The 20,267-nt window shown below is 46.5% G+C and overlaps 3 protein-coding genes across 3 annotated transcripts; 2 read left to right on the plus strand and 1 right to left on the minus strand.

Moving 5' to 3' along the window:
• The first annotated feature begins 248 nt into the window (after positions 1-248).
• LOC128716126 (scoloptoxin SSD14) lies at positions 249-8,669 on the plus strand. Its single transcript, XM_053811047.1, has 6 exons — positions 249-253; positions 4,045-4,839; positions 5,033-5,458; positions 6,774-7,583; positions 7,649-8,077; positions 8,150-8,669. The coding sequence occupies exons 1-6, from the start codon at positions 249-251 to the stop codon at positions 8,667-8,669; spliced, it is 2,985 nt and encodes a 994-aa protein (XP_053667022.1).
• Positions 8,670-9,358: 689 nt separating this feature from the next.
• Positions 9,359-10,386, plus strand: LOC128715333 (60S ribosomal protein L7). Its single transcript, XM_053810216.1, has 3 exons — positions 9,359-9,741; positions 9,836-10,028; positions 10,123-10,386. The coding sequence occupies exons 1-3, from the start codon at positions 9,359-9,361 to the stop codon at positions 10,384-10,386; spliced, it is 840 nt and encodes a 279-aa protein (XP_053666191.1).
• Positions 10,387-13,521: 3,135 nt separating this feature from the next.
• LOC128711757 (DNA topoisomerase 2) lies at positions 13,522-19,037 on the minus strand. The gene is made up of 5 exons (XM_053806642.1): positions 19,023-19,037; positions 14,314-18,348; positions 14,109-14,231; positions 13,684-14,007; positions 13,522-13,602 (listed from the first exon to the last, which is right to left on the minus strand). The coding sequence occupies exons 1-5, from the start codon at positions 19,035-19,037 to the stop codon at positions 13,522-13,524; spliced, it is 4,578 nt and encodes a 1,525-aa protein (XP_053662617.1).
• Between the last annotated feature and the right edge of the window lie 1,230 nt (positions 19,038-20,267).

Here is a 20,267-nt window from a genome sequence, read left to right on the forward strand (position 1 = left end):
TTTGCAACGCGTTTCATGTGATACAGAGACTTTCCCAACACGTTGGACCTTGCGGTGTGGGGATTTGCAGATTCGCATGCCTTTGTGTGACTGAAGAAGTGAAAAGTAACAGCCAGTGATACGATTCCAGTTGTGATTTAACAGTGGACTTTGACAAAAGAAGAAATACGTTGTGATTTTTTAATCTTTAAATATTAACTGGTCATCCTAACTTACTTCCGTTTAGGGCGCGTTCCTCTTGGTAGAAAATGATGTAAGTTACTGCAAACGTCAATTAATGCACGCAAAGAATAATGCACACTGGTAACGGTTATGTAAAGCACCTGAGCAAAGATTGCGGTTTTCCCCGGACTGCGGAAGATCGATCGTGAAACGATTAACAGCTATGCGATTGTGTGCTTTCATCCCCCACATTACTCTTACTCAGGCTGGCGAAGATTCTCCTGGTTGAATTCATTACCCTGTTCCCTGGCACGACACATTCATCAAGGCACTACACCAGCACTTGTCCATACAGAGGAATTCTCCGATGTCGATATCAAAATATAATTGTGTCCGATCGCACAATGTAGATCATTCTTAACGATCTGCGTAGCGTGCTTGTAATCGTCTTCGTAGAAGACACAGTTTAGTATCAAATTAGCCCATCATCACCTCATTAGAGTTGTACGTCTCCATCGAATCCATCCGCATCGATCAGTGCACATGTGCTATGCGATCGACAGAAAAAAGAACCGGCGAACTCATTGAGTAGCACTCCATCAAAGCCGTTCAGTGCAAACAAAGTTTGCCAGTTGTTCGACAACATCGCGACTAAGCATTCCGTCATGTTATACCGAACAAGTATTCGGCATTATCTGAAGGGGCTTTGCCATTTTACAACTCACCGATAACCACCCTACGTGGAAGAACAACCGGTAATGAGACATAAGTTTTGGAGTACTTTAAACGTAGATAAGGTACGCGTAAGTACGCGATGTCTATTGTATTGTTTGGTTTTTTTTTTCAATAAAGCAGCAATTATGACGACTTTTAATCCCGATTGTTAGTGAGACGAATTTGTGGAGAATGATTCGCTGTTTTTGATTGTTTGCAGCTGGAATCGTTTCACACGTGACGTCACTTTGTTTATATTGAACTCTGCAGTTTCGAGTCTAGTCGTGTAAAGTAGAGGGTTTCAACTCTTTTTATAAATTAAGATCACTTTCTCACCCTCTCCTACTAGGTTGTTCAAATTTACAACAAAAATTACTAGTCATGTTAGCGATATTCGCTTATATCACAACATACTTTACTGCTGCCAAGTGATCTCTCCGACACTCAATTGTCTCCTGAATCAATTTTATAGAATAATAGATCTAAAACTTAGTCATCGTGAAAATCACGTCATTTTAAGTGATTTTACATTGCAAAAAAAAATCGATTCAGCGTGTTCGTTTACGCGATAAAACACGATCAGCCAGCGAGGAATGGAGTTGGTGCCTGCCATAGAACCTTACCGCACTAGTGATGAATACATTATAAGTAATGATGGCCACTATGATGGGCACCAGCTCGCCCGCCTAGTGGCCGGCCCGGTCACTGAAATGAGAATAATAGAATTGTTGTAAAAAAAAAAATACACACACAATTATTGTTTGTATCGTACATGAATGTGTATGTTGTAAAAACGATTGCAATCGACCTTGAATGTCTGCTGGGGCGATAGGGTACCGTCCCGGGGGTTCGTGGCGAATCAGTCTCCATACAATGGGTCAATCTCAAAGCAATTCCGATGCAGGGCAGCATGGGTTCAGTGTATGCTAGTGGGCATTCGTTAGAATCAGTGTGGCGAAAACTCTCGCCCAAGCACTGAGTACTTATGCAATCTATTTGGTTCATTTTTCTTGCATTACCATCTCTGTTTGCTCCAAACCCTGACCATAACTCCATCTCGGGTAGCGCCATGGCTGATTGCTACAAGTATCTCGGTCAAAAAACCCCTACCGTGTGCGATCGGGATGCATCACATTAAGGATTGCTAGAGGCGGGGGGATCCTTTCTCCATTTAAAAGAGCGAATTGACGAAATAGGAGATAATTGAAAAAAGACGCTATATAAAGGTACAGCGTCCCATCCCATCCCAAACTAGGCAGCTCGGTGACAACGAAAGACTGGCTGAAAATAGCAAACAATTCATTCAAATTGACAAGGACCGCAATCGTACTTGCCTCGCCAAACAATGTTGCGGATGTTCTAATGGTTTGGAACCTAATAAAACTAAGTCTAATAAGTAGCCAATATCAATATTTACTCTCTATTGGGCCACACATCAAAACATTACTGTGACCATCCGGTCACAATCAATCACGCGTCCGTATCGTCTTTATGGTGCAGCGGGTCGCTTGATTTTGATTAGTTATAGACACCGAAAATGGCAGCATCGGGACAATCGAGATCAATGCGCAAAGCAACTAGAACTAGTTCCATCAATCAGCGCACAATTTTATGCAATTGGCCTACATATGCTCGGTTGGCGAATTTCGTTTCCGAGAAATAGGACAATCAGCAGCCTTGGGGAGGGCTACGAAAAGCGAAAAGACACAAGGCCGGAAAATGTCAACTTACTTGTCGCTTGTGTAACAAGCCATCAGTTTATCAATTACGGTAGCTCCACTGTACAAGCCAATTAAAAGCGAATGATGTTGTATTCCTATCTACGCATCTTGTCAGCTACTCGATCTCGATATTTAACGATAAAAAGTAGCTCACTTGCTCCGATTTCACGTGAAGGCAGGTGAGAGAACTTTCAAGGTCATTTATCTTAAACCCTTCGAGGGGTGTGGTCTGACCCATTACTGGATGATAAGTTTCTGTCTCCCGTCGCAAGTGTGTCGCTGTCCGGTAATTACCGCTCCAGATCGATTTTTTAGCATAAGTACCGGGACTGCAAATTAGGGAATCACCTTCACCGAAAACAAAAACAGACCGCTTCGTACAGTGCAAAACGGTAGGCACAGTTTAATTCCTTTTTTGCCCCAGTATGTTCCACAATTACGGACAGACCCCCCCGGTAATTACCCGGTGTAAACGGGAGGGCAAATGTTGGCCGAACAATTAGCAGCAGTAGTTTTGTTTTATTGTTATACAATTACCTCACGTACCTTATACGGTTGCACCGGTCGGGAATGCCTGAGGTACGTGGGACACTATTTTTGCATTGCGCTGCCTAACACACATCACTCCATCCTCATTAGCAGTTGCTTTGGCGCCTTTAAATCCAGTGTTTAAGCCACTCTTTGAAACAACTCGTTGTCAAGTTTTGAAGTGTTGTTCGCTAGCGTCTTAAGTGCGCCCCGAAAGAGACGCTTCTAGCGATCTTTACACTAGATGCTATTTATTGTGTCACTTCTAGGCTAGATTAGGCTCTCGGAGTGTGTAGAAACTGTTCCTTCTGGAGGTATTCTTCTAGACCCACATGACATCGCAATTCTCTCTAGCCTGGCAATTGTTCTTCCGAGCCGGCTATCAACGCTATCACAGTCGTTGCCATAAGGCAAAGAGTTATCAGTTATGATCACTTTTATTGCCGTGCTGTTTGATGTAAAGATACCGCGTGTCTACTCTTGCTCCAGGAGGTCCCCGTCAAGTGCGAACTTTTCGTGTTCTCCCTTCTTGAGTGAGAGGTTTATCAGCAGCGGAGTTTGTACGAAATTTGTGAAGCTACTCGAAATGACGGAAATCTTTCATAGGAATTTTTAGGATTGCCCACTGTACGTCACATCACTTGCACCATTGCACAAGTGGATGTTGAAGACAATCTGGCGGACACTCTGTTGCAAGTACAAGTGGTAAAAGTCCAAGTTCCAAGATGGATTACTCCAAACTTAAACATTACTTCAATTGCTAAATTGTTGGGCTTCACGTGGGCTTGTCCAGGATGATTATCTTCAGGGTTCAACATCTTCAAACATCCAGTCAAACTTTACATTGTTCGAACTTCCCTGTGCGACGAAACGTTAACTACTCTCAACAGCAAGCCTTTGGTCTGGTATCACTTTGCAGATTGAATGTCAATAAGAAAAGGCTTTTGCTGCTCTCGATCCCAGCGGCACTGGTGATCGTTGCTCTCGTGGTCGGCCTAACTGTTGGTCTACGATCTCGGGACGATGACAATAAACCCCATGCGCGGCTTACCGGAGCAGCCGTCACATCGAACGGCATCGAGTGTGCCGGCATCGGTGAAGACATACTGCGTCGCAACGGCACCGCAGTGGATGCCGCTATTGCCACGATGTTCTGTGAGGGTGTTACCTGTCCGCAGAGTATGGGCCTCGGAGGCGGGTTTCTTGCCACGATCTACTTCCGGGAGACGAAAACCTCCGAAGCGCTGGTGGCCCGCGAAGTTGCACCGGCCGCAGCCACAGAGGACATGTACGTGAACCAGTCGTCGACGCAGGGTGGTCTGGCCGTTGCCGTCCCCGGCGAAGTGAAAGGCTACTGGGCACTGCACCAGAAATATGGTCGGCTCGAGTGGAAGGAGCTCATTCAGCCTACGATTCAACTGTGCCGAAATGGTCATCTGGTTACGGGCTATCTGGAGCGTATACTAAAAGGCCGCGAGGAGCGAATTCGAAACGAACCGACGCTGCGGGATGTGTTTATCAATCCGGCCACACAGCAAACCTGGCTAGAGGGTGACAGACTCAAGCGTCCCACATTGGCCGATACGCTGGAAGTGATCGCGGCAGAAGGTGCAGACGCGCTGTACAGTCGCAATGGAACTCTCCTGCCGAAGCTGATGCGTGATCTCAAGCTGCTCGGAAGCATCATCACCGAGGACGATTTTTACAATTATGAGTATGTGTGTGTTTTTTGTTTTTACGTAACGAATGTCCCGCTTGAACTCCATTCCAGTAAGGGTCGTGGTCTTGTACATCACAGTACAACTATGGCTGTTTGCACTGTAGTGGGGTTTATGCTTGGGAATTCCGTCGGGAAAGCCACCCGTTTAATCGCTATTTCTCTTGCGTGCCTCGGCAATGCTTTGCAGACCACGGTGGGTAGCTCCGATACAAACCAGTATTAGAAAATCTAGTAAAGTCTATTCGATCCCACTGCCGGGCAGTGGACCCATACTGAACTACATGCTGAACATCCTAGACAACTACGACGACCTACGGCAAGGCGATCCTGTGTCGTGGCATCGGATAGTGGAGAGTTTCAAGCATGGCTACGGAATACGCACACAGGTCGGTGATCCGGCGTACGTTCCCGGCATTGAGGATGTTATGGAAAAGCTATCGAGCAAAACGTACGCCCGATACATCTTCGAAACGATCAAAGATGACCGGACGCACACCGATTTCGCACACTATGGGGCCAAGTTTTCCAACGAGCGAGATCTCGGTACGGCACATGTGTCCGTGCTTGCCCCGAACGGCGATGCCGTGTCGATCACGAGCACCATCAACAATATGTAAGTTAAGCCCGACTGTGGTGTGTGACCAATCGGCTATCGTACTACTTCCCACTGACCCACCTCGCCATCGTTATCGTTTCTACAGCTTGGGAGCCATGGTACGTTCCACCTCGACCGGGATCGTGCTGAATGACGAGATGGACGATTTCGCCACACCCGGGCTGATTAATGCGTACGGTTTGCCGGCATCGCCCGCCAACTTTATCGTGCCCGGTAAGCGGCCACTCTCCTCGATGACACCGACGATCATCACGGACGAAACGGGTGACGTGCGGCTTGTGGTTGGCAGCGCGGGTGGAACGCGCATTACTAGCGCCACGTTGCAGCTGATCGTGCGGCACTTGATGTTTGGCGAAACGCTCGACACTATCATTAATACGCCCCGGATGCATCATCAGCTTGCACCGATGTCGATTGAGTATGAGAAAGGGTTCGATCCGAACGTGATCGCCGGTCTGCAAGCACGCGGTCACGTGTGCAATGAGGCTGCATCGGACGGTGGGTTTGCCGCCATGACAGCAATCGTACGCCATGCGGACAATCTCATCGAAGCCACCTACGATCCACGGCGGTCTGGAAGTATCTCCATTATAAAGGACTAGCTTCGGAACGATTGATGAAGCAACGTAGTGACTGCGACTAGGAAGTAGAAACCACCGTAGGATACTGCGTGAATCCTTTCGAGATCACGGAAGTGAAACACCGTCGTGTTCCTATCGATAGCTTGCCTTGTATTAATGATATTTGTGTCATATATGTCTAGTTACCAATTTCGTACAATAAAATGATATTTAAAGAGCAAATAGGCCAAGAATATGCATTCACAGACACAGCGAACATTCGAGTTAATAGTTTAAAATGTATGCTTCATCTATCGAGCAAATCTGTAGCACATCACGTTCTAATTCTAACTGATCATCGCTTACTAACCAAAAACAAAATCATGTTTTGTTTCTTTCAACGGTTCCATGTACGAACGGGCGAAACGTAGGGTCATTGGGGGTTATGTACGTGTTCTTATCAACAGCATGAAATTCACCAGCGTAACACCTACTAACACACTCTAGCACGAACCTTCAGAATGGTGAGAGGAATAAACAGAAATTAAAACGAATAGCTTAGAGTAGTTTCGAATGTGAAACGGGGTAGGTACAAACTAACAGCTCGCCCTGTTTACGTTTTAAAAAGTCCTGTGAGGAATTTTCGAGAACTGCTTGAGTTGCATTTGCCGATTATTCAACAACCGTGTGACATATTGCATTTTCTTGCTTAAAAGATACTGCTGAGGCTCTCCATTGAAAGACCACGAGAGCATCATGAAACGCAGAACCATTCTTACGCTGCTGATCGCGGCGATCATTCTGACAATCCTCACGGTCGTGTTTGTACTCGCTACCCAGGGCAACATCGCAACGCAGCAACGGGTGGAAGATAACGGTCAACATCAGCGCACCGGTGCCGTCGTTGCGAACGGTGCAGAATGTGCCGCGATCGGTGCACAAATCCTGCGCCTTAATGGTACCGCTGCCGATGCCGCCATTGCAACGCTTTTCTGTGAAGGTGTCACATGTCCGCAAAGTATGGGCCTCGGTGGAGGTTTCCTGCTGACGATCTACGACCGCCAGAACGGTACGGTTGAAACGCTGAACGCTCGGGAAACTGCTCCAGCCGCTTCCGAACAGAGTATGCTTCTGGTGGCGAAGAAGCGCGGCCAGGACACGAGAGGACTTACCGTGGCAGTGCCGGGCGAGTTGAAGGGTTACTGGGAGCTGCATCAGCGATACGGTCGGCTTAAGTGGGCCACACTCGTGCAGCCAACGATCGAACTGTGTGAGCGGGGACATCTAGTGACACCTTACCTGAGTAGGATTTTGCAGCGTGTGCAAACTCAACTCTACGCGGAACCATCCATGAGAGAAGTGTTCATTAATCCAGCCACAAACCGGACCTGGCAGGAGGGAGACACGATTAAAAGGTTAAAACTGGCGGAGAGTTTGCGCATCGTGGCGCAGGAGGGCGTCAACAGCATGTACAGTAGGAACGGAACGCTCTTGAAGATGTTGATGAACGACCTCCAATCGTTTGGCAGTATTATAGACGAGGATGACTTTTTGAACTACAGGTAATGCAGCGACGGAGACCTCTTTACGTGCGAGCTCTACCAACATTTGTATCCCTATATTGCAGACCACGTTGGGAATCTCCCGATTCGGTGACACTAAAATCAGGCGAACAAGTTCACTCAATCGCGGTGCCGGGAAGTGGAACAGTGCAGAACTTCATGCTCCGCATTCTCGATGGCTACAGGGAAATGGACTCGAAGGATACCCTTACGTGGCACCGCATTGTGGAGAGCATGAAGTTTGCGTACGGTTTGCGCACACGCATCGGTGATCCTGCCTTTACACCGGAAGCGATGGAGGTTATCCGCAACTTAACGGATCCACAGTTCGCAGACCACATCCGCACCAAGCTGATTAGTGACGAACGGACGTACAACGATTTTGCGCACTATGGGGCCGAGTTTGCCGACGTGGAGGACAAGGGAACGGCACACATCTGTGTGTTGGCACCGAATGGTGATGCAGTATCGGCAACGAGCACCATAAATTATCTGTACGCGTCCTGCTCGTATCTTAAACATGAGAAGATCTCATTCTAATCAATCCTTTTTGCTCTTCACTATAGACTTGGAGCCAAAATACGATCACAATCGACGGGCATCATTCTGAACGACGAAATGGACGACTTTTCCACACCGGGCACAGTGAATACGTACGGATTGCCGGCATCGCCTGCTAACTTCATTGCGCCGGGAAAAATCCCACTCTCCTCCATGACGCCCTCGATCGTCACCGATCGGAATGGTTCGGTGCGGATGGTTCTTGGTGGTGCTGGAGGTTCACGCATTACCAGTGCAACGGCCGTCATGATTTATCGGCATCTAGTATTTGGGCATGATCTTGATACAATTATGAATGAAAAACGGCTCCATCATCAGCTGGCACCGATGTGGGTTGACTACGAAGCCGGATTTCCGCAGTCCATACTGGATGGACTTACGGCCAAAGGCCATCGGGTGAAGGAGAAAACTCCGGATGCCGGATTTGCCGCTGCGACTGGCATTGTGCAGGACGCTAAGGAACACGCGGTTCAGGCGGCGTTCGATCCACGACGCGGTGGTAGTATGGAGATTGTGAAAATGTAGTACACGTGACTCAATGAATGTGGAAATACTAATCGTAACGTTAAAGTTAATCCCTGTGTATGAAGTATTGATTGACAATAAAAATGACACGTTATCGTACTTTTTCCTTGTTGGATTATTTTGGTTTGAAATTCGTTGAAATGCGCAAGTTTTTATGGATAAATCCAATGCTTTACCTGCGACATAGTTATTCATATGATTTTAGAATTCCAACACAGCGTTGATATATCATTCAAAATTAACTTCAAGTTGTTAAAAGAATTGACTAAAGTTACCTACAATCCCATTATATCAACAATGGTTTTGCCACTCGAAGGATAACATATTAGTAATATTTATTTTTTTCGAAGTAAAATGAATTTGAAATCACGTTTAGTGGCTATATGCAAGACACTATGAAGGTGTGTAACGACCTATTTTAAAAAATTTCAAATATACCAAGATAACTGTATATTTCTATCAATCTTGGTAATTCGCTCACACAGCAGGAAATTCACCTTTTCGCCGTTGTCAATATTTTTCGCCGCTGTCAAATTTCACTGCTGCCAACTGATGACAACTTCCTACTTTTTCGGTCTTTTCGACGTACAACGTGCTGAAGGTAGGAACGGTGTGTTGTTTTCCTCCACGAAGTTGCCCACAAACAATAGTGTAATTCGCGTGCTGACCTTACATTTTCCTCCCGACAGATGGCTGATAAGGCTAAGAGTGCCCCCAAGGCCGTGAAAAAGCCGGCAGATGCAAAACCCGCTGCGACGAAGGTAGCGAAACCGAAGGCTGCCGGTGAACCTAAGAAGGTGTCGAAGCGGCGTTTGCCCGCGGTGCCGGAATCGTGGCTGAAGATCGGCAAGGGTAAGAAGGGACAGCGGCCGAATTTGTTGCTGCATCGTCGCAAGATCCGTGCCGTGCGGTTGTTGCGTCGCAAGCAGAATCTGCTCCGCGCGCTGAACTACGAGAAGACGTACTTGAAGACGGAGCGTGGCGTTGTGCAGCAGGCGCGCATTGCCAAGGAGAAGGGCAACATCTACATCCCGGCCGAGCCGAAAGTGGCGTTTGTCATTCGTATCCGCGGGTAAGTAGCGGGAAAGATAGTACCTTTATCATCCGTTGAATTTGGATAAGGAACTCGTTTAATTAACGGTATTTTTCCCTCCTTTTCCGGACAGTATCAACAAGGTTGCCCCGAAGGTGCGTAAGGTGCTGCAGCTGTTCCGTCTGCGCCAGATCAACAATGGCACGTTCATCAAGCTGAACAAGGCCACCAAGAACATGTTGCGCATTGCCGAGCCCTACATTACCTACGGCTATCCGACACTGAAGTCCGTTCGTCATCTGATCTACAAGCGTGGCTTCGTTAAGGTGTGTTTTGTGGTGCTACGCGCAATTGTGCCACCGTCATTGACTGATCAACTAATCACATTGTGTTTGATCTTACCTTTCTTCCTTTCCATAGCACCGACATAGTCGCATTCCGATCACCGACAACTTCGTGATCGAGCGTAAGCTCCGCGGACACCGCCTGCAGTGTGTGGAGGATATGGTTTACCACATCTACACCGGCGGCGCATCCTTCAAGAAGGTGAGCAACTTCCTGTGGCCGTTCAAGTTGAACACGCCGACCGGTGGCTGGCGCAAGAAGAACAACCACTACGTGGAGGGTGGTGACTTTGGTAACCGCGAGGACAAGATCAACGAACTGATCCAGCGAATGGTTTAAGGTCCGCGTATTCTGCCCGGCGGAGAACAGCTGCTGCTTGGCAAGTTTTTTTTGTGAGTGTGTGCAGATAAGTGGAATAAACGTGAAGAGAAAAGCCTGAACCCCGAAGGTGAAAAATCTAAGTTACGTGTTGTTCACAACCAATGTGCTTTCCTGTTGGGTTGCTGAGATTAGTGGGGACGAAGCTTACGTTGGCATAAAGTGGTGCATACAGCGTCCGTACGGTTACTATGACAAGTGAGCACAGCGAATGGGGTGAATGGTGTGTGCCTCGCATTCTACTGTGACGTTGCATTGTTTTGGTTTTGTGAGTGATTGGATGTGGGATTAGCATTTCGGTGCCTTTCCTTGCAGTCCCAAGATATGCTGTTGATCGTATTGTGAAAATCGGCCAATGTGGTAGTTGTGTTGTTGTTTTGTTGTTGGCCGTACGGACTGGTTTTGTTTTTGTATAATTGCAATTATAAGTTTAATTGCTATCGAAGAAAACGACGAAAACTTTTCAACCTGTCCATTGACACTAATTCGTTGTTTCAATCATGTTTGACATGTTTCATCATTGGACATTGCAAGTGGATAATCCACTATATAAAAGGATGAATAATATATGATATTTTCCTTTCCTTTTGCTATTGATGCGCACCTGCTATCAACGGGTTCTTGCAAATAGCGAATATTAAAGCATGCCTCCCAAATTGTATAATTTGGATTAAGCCTAATAAGCTCACTGAGTTTCTGGTCTGCGGCCACTACAGAGAGATGTGTGTGGCCAGGTGTTGTCCTAATGAGACGCAATACTTCTGGTGACTTTTTTGACCATTCGCCAGACTTGTTGTTGACTCTAAAGAGCTCTGAGCGTTTGGCCAAGCTGAAGCAACTCATGATAAATGATTCTATTTCAATACTACTTAAAGAGTTGAAAAATGGAATACCAGTGGAATTCAAATCCGAATTTCCCAAGACGAATATTTTGACTTCTGGACTTACTTCAGCGTTTGTCTGGGTCTCACGAAGAGTTAGTAGGAATTTTGATTACTGAGTAGATCTTCATCCCTACTCCATAGCTGAAAGAACTTTGGCCGTTTCTCCGTGGTAAGGCAATATCACCTTTGATTCCAGAATGGTAAGATTTTTTGGGTTCCTTCTCGTGACACAAGATGTTCAAGAAGATTGAACTGCACCGCACTCACGTTAGGAAAAATGTCGATGTGATACATTTCAGCTTCGTAGATAATGCTTTCCAGATCATTTGTAGCTCCTCAAGGTACCCCATTACGGTTTGGAGGCACTAAACCGAATTAGAAGATAAAACTAATCACACCAAGCAGACGATGGTGAATTTTGTGATGGACCAGTGGCGGATCTAACGTTTGGGTGGAGTGGGCGCCTCCTAGGTCCCTGCAGAACGCTAGTGTGTAAGAGCGTTTGTATTAGAAGAGTACCAACACGCGTGCATACGGAGGCATGGGTTGGAAAAGGACCTCCTTTCCTAGCAAAAACTGAAACAAAAAATCTCCGTCAAGCGCCCATAGAAACGAGCCGAATTCAGATTTCGGATACCAGAGGAGCATCTTTCTAGGAGGAAACATTGATTCGGTTTCAGCGTGCATGTAGCTGTACCGCTCTCGCATGTTATCATTGAGCGTGATAGCAGATCTTGTGATAGTTTGATAGTAAACGATAGCGGAGGGCAATTTCACCACCGCATACTATCAAACTTGTGAGTGCGATCGCCTAGTGTAAGTGAGCTAGATGAAAGGGAAAGCATTCTCCATCTCTTCTCATCTCTCTCAAACTCCCCGTCGGCGGATGCGAAATGAGCCGATTTCTGATTTCGGACACCAGGAGAGCATCCAAAGCAAGAGGTAACACAAAATGTCCTCCGTCGCTGTAGTACATCATATGCATCTTCTGCTTTGGCATTGATCATCGTATTGATTCATCCTCCATCGAGCATCCTCTTTTCATAAAATAGAGAACTGGTAATTAACGAACTGGGATTTTTTGTTTTCCCATCAAGAATTTAAAAGATGGAGAATGTTTTTCTTTCTACTTCCCACATCCATCGTTCATTCAATAAGGACAACTGAACGAGACGCGTTAATATGTACAAAGTATCTACAGTATTTATTGTGTGTTATTGAATTGAAACGAAAAGTGTGGATCCATTTTGATACCAATCACGGAATTAGGTTTCCGAAGGTGACGAAATACGAAAATGTTAGAACTGTGGTTTGTCACAGCAAGAAATAATCGCTGCTCATGTAAAATGATCGATCGATAAAAGATGATCGTTACATGCTTTCCTATATACGGGTATAACACGGGAAGTGGGTCAGATGTGATCCTGGTGCTACATTGTTGTACTCTTATGCGCTTACGGTAATGTATTTTTTTATAAATCTAGAAGATTAAATGCAGAATGTGTAGTCTGCAAACGCTCAAACGTTGAACGCGCCTTGCTCGCCGATATGCCATCCATCCACGAAGCAAAACACATATCTGGTTCTCCTTATCATCTACAGTAGTGTCATATATTTTGCCTTTCCGTGTTTCATATGCCATCTCCCTGTTGGGGTGTATTTTCGTGTTCGCTTGAGAGAGTTGCTGCCGTTTTTCTGTTACAATCCAATTTACTGTAACAGATCGCCGATCATTGCTGGGACCGTGTAGCACGAGGGAACTTCGATTGTGCTTGTGCATTACATAGATAGGTATTTAGGTATCGCGCTCCTCCCTTTGTGTGTTTTGCTGCATAGTCCCGCTTTCCCACAAAGTCTGCCAATCTAGAGATACATTACGTACGATACACACAAACACACACCTACACCTCCAAATTCGCTTCCTCAAGCATCTTTTCGCTTTAATACTTCTATCGCGTACCTTCATTTAAGACAAAACTAAATTACATTTACTCCCATTTCATCTGGAGCTGTGTAGCCGCTGCCACATTTCATTGCTCCCCATCAATCGTTATCCTCCTCTTCCTCGTTATTCTTGTAAGTAGTGAATCGGGCTCGGTAAAATCGATTTTAAATTAACATGTAAACTTTTCAACGCTTAGTTGATGTATAAAGAAATATTCTACGAACTCCCCTATCGCTTTCCTCCCAAATCACCCTTCCCGTTCACCGTCTAGAAGTCCGAGTCATCGTCGTCATCCATCGGAGGCAAATCTTCGTCCTCCGAGCTGTCCACGACCCTCTTTTTCGGTTTCTAATCAACAAAAACAAAAGTTAGTCAGTTAAACGAATATTTGAGACACGGTTTTGGTTGGCCGTCCTTAATTATCCTCACCTTTGTAATTTTGTCCGTCTCGCTGCTGCTGTCACCACCGACCTTTCGGGCACGCTTAGCACCCGCTGCGGGCTTTGCTGTGTCGGCCACTTTCGGCCCGAGGACACGCTTTTTCACTGGTCCTGGTTTCTTTATCGGCGACGACTCGCTATCATCGAGATTGATCACTCGGGAACCAACTGGATCCTGCACCTCCACATCACTGTCGACGCCGGCAGCGGTTTTCGACCGTCCTTCCTGAATATTGTCGAACATCTCGTCATCCGAACAATTGAAATCGTCATCATCCACTTCCTCACCGTCGTTCATTATAGAGTAGTTGACCTTCGGTAATGTTGGAAATAGTCGACGAAAAGATGATGGTGAATTAAAGGTGGTAAGGATGAATAAATTATACTTATAAACTGGCGTCATGTGTAAATTACCTTAGCTGCTGCTGCACGACGTCCGGATTTCTCGCGCGTCGGAACTTTTACCGATGAAGCGAAGTCATCGTCACTCATGTCCGATTTGAACGCACCATCTTCATCCGACGATGTAACCTTTTTCTGTAAACAACCGCAATCAACCGAAAAATAAAATAAAATCATAACGATTTGCAACTTTACACTTATCATATTTTTATCTTACCCGTCCACGCTTTGCCGGACCCTTTGGTCCCGGGGAACTCTTCTCCTTCTTTACCCGGGGCGCTTTAGGTGCTTTGGGTTCCTTCGGTTCTTTCGGTTCCTTCTTGACGCGCGGTTTCGGCATTGGCTTCTCACCACCACCGCCACCACCACCTTCCACCAGTGCATCAAACTCATCGATCTCACCCTCGCCTTCATCTCCGTTTTCGCCCGGTTCCTTTTTCTCCTTCTTCACCTTGCCGGCGGCCGCCTTCTCGAACTTTTTGATCATATCCTCTGATATGCGGAACTTCACCTCTTCCGCCTCAATGCTCGGTTTCGTGTCGTCGATGGCACTTTTCCGGCTACCGGTCTTTGTACGTCCCGCAGACGGGCCACCCTTGCCTGCCGTATTCTTCAACTTCTTTTCCGTGCTGATTGCATCGAGACGTTCCTTCTCCTCGACCTCGTCCATCTTGCGGGAAAGCACATCCAGATCGTCAATCCACAGTACCTCGGGTGTTTTCGCCTCGAGCGCTTTCAGTTCGGCCAGCTTCTGATCGCGCTGCTTGAGAATTTCATTTTTCCGTTCGTCCGTCAGCATCCACATGGACATGCCGAGCAGATAATTGAATTTCTTCACATCGGTAAGCTTCTGGAACGCTTTCTCCGGATCGGCCGGGGCCTTCGCACCCTTGGCAGACGATTTGCCCGGCTTCACGTCTTCATGCTCTTCCTCCTCGTCCCCTTCGGCTTCCTCTTCCTGATCTTCATCGCTCGTCTGTACGCGACGCTTCCACTCCTGGATCGGATCCGGCCGGTAGCCACGCTTGATCAGTTCATCGATCAACGCTTTGCGTTTTTTGTTCTCTACCACCATCGTACCGCTACACTTCTCCATGATGAACCGTGCCTTATCCGAGAGACTGTCCGCCTCGGCCTGCAGCATACCGAGCAGATACGATCTGCGCTTTCCATAGTATTCCAGCCGGATTGAATAGAACTCCATGAAGATGTCATTCGCGTGAGCGTACCGTTTGAGATAGTTTTTATCGTCGAACGCGTTCATCGATGCCGTCGAGATGGAACTGGTCAGTTTGAACACCCGATGGAAACCACCTTCCTCCGCGTACAGCTTTGCGTACTCTCCGGACTGGAAAGAGATGATAAACCGCACCGTAGTGTCCGTGTTGTACTCCTTGTAATCCGAAATGATTGCCTTCTGCTTGTCGGTACCGTGCAGCAGCGGTTCCAGCACGTTCTCCTTGTACGTCTGCGTCCATGTACCAATGGGCAGTTCGGAAATTTCAATCCTCTGATTATCCAGCAGCCCAACATTGCCGGCCGTGATGTACTTCTGAACACCGACCGATTCGATAACACCTCGGAAATTTTTATACCAAGGTGTCAACACTTTCGGCTCCTGTCCGTTCAACATTCGACGAATGTTAGCAATGACGTCACGCGGATTATGGTTGGGAATTTTCGTTGCCCATCCGGTACCGATACCGTCCGCACCGTTGATCAGCAGCATCGGAATAATCGGCAGATACCATACCGGTTCGATGCGCTGATTATCGTCCATCTGGTACTCCAGCAACGGATCATCGAGGGGATGGAAAATGGAACGCGTCAGTGCGGAAAGCATAGTGAAAATGTAACGGGGGCTAGCGCTATCCTTTCCACCCGTCAAACGCGTACCAAACTGACCGCCAGGGTAGAGCAGATTGATGTTATTACTTCCTACGTAGTTCTGCGCCAAATTGACGATCGTCGAACAAAGCGACTGCTCACCATGATGGTAGGCGGACTTCTCCGCAACCGAACCAGCCAACTGAGCCACCTTTACTTCACGTTTGTCGTCACGCTTGAAGCAGGTGAACAATACCTTACGTTGACCCGGCTTTAAACCGTCCAGCATGCACGGAATCGAACGAACGTTGTCCGAGTTGGAGAACAACACCAGCTCGAGATTGACAAAGTCCTTGTAGCTGACATGTTTCGTCGTTTTGGTGTACAAATAACGCTCCTGCAAACCGACCTGCTTTCGATGGCGGCACTCCTCCATGTGGGCCGTCAGCCAATCTTTACGTTGCTCGATCGCCTTCCTGGAGAATGCCAACAGGATCGCATCATCGTCTCCAGTATCTTCGTAGCGGAACAGAACTCGATGCCGCTCCATATTTTGGAAATATTCCTTCGCCTCCTTCGAGGTAGACGTACCCAAACCCTTGTAGTACTTGATGTTGTACGTGTGCGAGTTGGCCGTCTCCGCTTTCCACTCTTCGAACTCGGGCAGCGAGAAGAAGGACAACTCTTCGCCATTCTTCTTCGTTGCCTTCACGATCGGCGTAATAAACTCCTCGAGGAACGGTAAACGTAGCAGCTCCGGCCAGTTGGTATGTATGAAATTGATCAACAAACCTTTAATGTGAGATCCGTCCTGGTCCTGATCTGTCATAATCATCACCTTGCCGTACCGTAGCGTCTTCAGATCGTCCATCGTAAGATATTTCTTCTTATACTGCAGACCCAGAATCTTGATGAGATTATTAATTTCGGCATTCTCTAAAATCTGTTTGTGCGTGGCTTCTCGCACATTCAGCAGCTTACCACGCAGCGGAAACACGCCGTAAGTATCGCGACCTACGACCCCCAAACCGGACACGGCCAAAGTTTTGGCGGAATCTCCCTCGGTGAGAATGAGCGTACAGTTGAGCGAATTGCGCGAGCCAGCATCGTTAGCGTCTTCCAGCTTCGGAATACCCTTGATCTTCGACTTTTTCGAACCGGATGTTTTAGCCAGATCGGTCTGTGCCTTAAACTTGGCCCATTGAAGCACTGACTCTACGATTCCACTCTTCGATACCGCGTTTATAAACTTCTCCGACAGAGCACACTTCGATCCGAAGCTCTTCGACTGCAGTGTCATGTTTTCTTTGGTCTGCGAGTCGAACGTGGGATTTACGATCAAGCAATTGATAAACACCCACATGTGATTCTTCACCTGGAATGGTTTGATCGTTACGCCGCCCTTGTTCTTTTTCTTCAGCACCTCCGTCAGCTGCTTCACGATCATGTCCGCTACATAGTCCACGTGTCGGCCGCCCTTTGTCGTGGCAATCGAATTAACGAACGATACCTGTTGGAAGCCTCGTTCCGAAATCGCTACCGCTACCTCCCAGCGTTCGTTAACGGTTTCGTAGCAAGCCTTCAACTGCGCACCCACTTCGTCTGTCGCTTCCTTCAGGAACAGATCGACGTAGTCCTTAAACGATTTAACGGGAACACGCTGACCGTTCAGAAAAACAGTCACGCCTCGTGTCGACGCAGCCACATCGTAGGCACGGCGCGACAACAAACCGACGATATCATCGTCAAGCTTTTCCATCTTGAATTTGGTCAGATCGGGCGAGAAGGTAATCTTCGTGTAGTCATCACCGTAGAAGTCTTCCTTAATTTTCGGTTCGGTCGCTTTCGACATGTTATCGCCCCAGCTCTGTTTGAAGCACTTCTTGTACTGCTTCGAAGCCGTCTCGACCGTAAACTTGGTGCTGAAAATGTTGCACAGCTTCGCACCGTATCCATTACGTCCGCCGGTAACCTTCTCTTCCTCATCGTTGTAATTCGAGGACGTTAGCAGATGACCGAAGATCATCGTCGGTACGAACATCTTCTCTTCCTTATGCATCACCACCGGGATACCGTGGCCATCGTTCCAGATCGAGATCGTGTTCGTTTCCTGATTGATCTCCACCTTGATGGTGCTCATCTTCGGATCGCGCTGTTTGTTGTCAGCAGCGTTCACCAGGATTTCGTCAAAGATCTTGTACAATCCCGGCACGTACGTAATCTCGCGTTGGATCATTTTCTTGGCCTCCATGTCGAACACCCACATCGGCTCCTTCACCATCTCGACCGAACCGATGTACGTGTCCGGCCGGAGCAGGATATGTTCTAGTTGGGATTTTTTCTGGTAAATCTTTTCAATAGATTTACCACCGATTTTGGGACTCGATGTAGCCGGTGCTCCATTTTGCTGTTTGGCAAACGCTGCCTAAAATTTAGAACATCAAAAATAAATGTAATATAAAATGTTAACCTTCATATTAAATGTAAATAAAAACAAATCTACATTTGGCAATAAAACAAAACAATATTAGAAGAGATGAAATACAACGAAAAACATTTTCAAAATGATGAAAATCATTTTAGGGTTGGCTGGACGAAATAGTCGAATATGAATCCAAGAAGCCGTCTCAAATCATCCGTTGCTATTATATATATATATGTGTGTGTGCGTGGTTTTTTTGCACCGGCACATTGTGCTATCTTGCTCTAACTGGTGTTGGTTTTGATGTGTGCTGGAACAAGATAGCAACACGCACAGCACCGACAGACCGCGTCAAACACAAAAATGGCGGCTAAGCAAATTCCACCGCAGATCTGAGCCAATTCACCGGATGCACACTATCGTTCTTGATTCTTTTGTTTTGCTTTCCTGTGTGTAAAGCTCGTGACTATATGCGTATTACAATAAAATACCTATCACATAATTTACTTGGCAAGATAATTGAATATGTTATGCCTGAAGCAAAGGTTAAATTACATCGAATTAAGTAAGCTCCTACAAGTTGCAGCTACACTACACAAGCGGGATTGGGCGGTAGATCCATTTTCCCTACGCTAATTGTAAAAAAAAAAACACATTCGTAGATGGTTGCTACATACCCGTATATCAGCCATGGTTTTTGCGCGTCTTCCAAGCAGCAAATCAGATAATTTTCTTCGCGTTACCAGGAAAAATATTGTTGTCTACACAGTAGGTCTCGGTTTCGAAGCGTGCGAAGCGGTTTCACTGTGTTGTTGCGAGATTATGTGTTTTCGGTACTGTCTCAATCAGATCCGAGTTGTACACGAAACAAACAGAAATCTCCCCCGCTTCTATTCGCTGACAAATCCTACCCGCACAAATACCACACACGTACCTGTTAAGCAACCCAAAAAAAACACTGCAATTAGTATGATGTCGAAGCCACTGAACACAGTATTGAGGGCCTAGTGCTGTGTAAAATGATATGAAGTGTTCCGGATCTTTACTTTCTGCAATGAACAGTTTGCAGCTGCACACAATATTTCCTCTGATTGAAGCGTCACCCGGCGGATTGAACCAGCACTGAAATGTAACCTTTTCCGGCTTGTACACCCTCTACCGACAACTTTTCCTATGCTAGACACTTGCGCGTTCACCTACCTGCGAGATCTAGTGTGCGAATGAGAAGAATTTGCTGGGCTGAATGGACAAACACAACAGCTGCACTTTCGTGTACGATGACGCCGATGGTGCGAAAGAGCGCGCGCAAAGCACAATCTTTGTTTCGAGCTGTCAAAGCTCCGGTGTTCACCGATTTGAGCCGTTTTTGTTTGATTATCTTAATTTGTGATAATACCGCATTTCATCCGGCACTTGACAAAATACCTGCTCTTCGGTGCTACAATGCGATAATTTTTACACAAAGCAAAGCAAAGAACTTTTTAGTTTGTGGATGCGTCAGTGGATGCTAAAGAGGCGTTGCATTGGAACTAATTTGAATGTAGAAAAGTCAAAATGCGAGAACCCAACCAACAGAGAAATTATGTCAAATGTGCCTTTTGTTGTGAAAAGGCTTTTTGGGAAATCGTTGATCAGGCGAAAATTAAAATAAAATCACACTACTAATCATGATTTGCGGTGTTTAACTGATTTAGTCAATCAAATCCAAATAAAAAAAATAGCCGACGTACTAAGCCAAAAAATAATGAAAGATTTATGTTCGTTCAAGGGGTTGTTTACAAAGAGTTGGAAAAGATATTTGTGTGTCAGCAAAGGCAATAGTTTGCAATAGCTTCAAGGCAATTCATCAATTGAAGATGGTGAAGATGGAATTTTCATGATCTTTTTCGGTACGGTAACCGCCTAGACCATCGGCTTTCGAT

Source organism: Anopheles marshallii, chromosome 3, assembly GCF_943734725.1.
Source record: "Anopheles marshallii chromosome 3, idAnoMarsDA_429_01, whole genome shotgun sequence".
Lineage (NCBI taxonomy): Eukaryota > Metazoa > Arthropoda > Insecta > Diptera > Culicidae > Anopheles > Anopheles marshallii.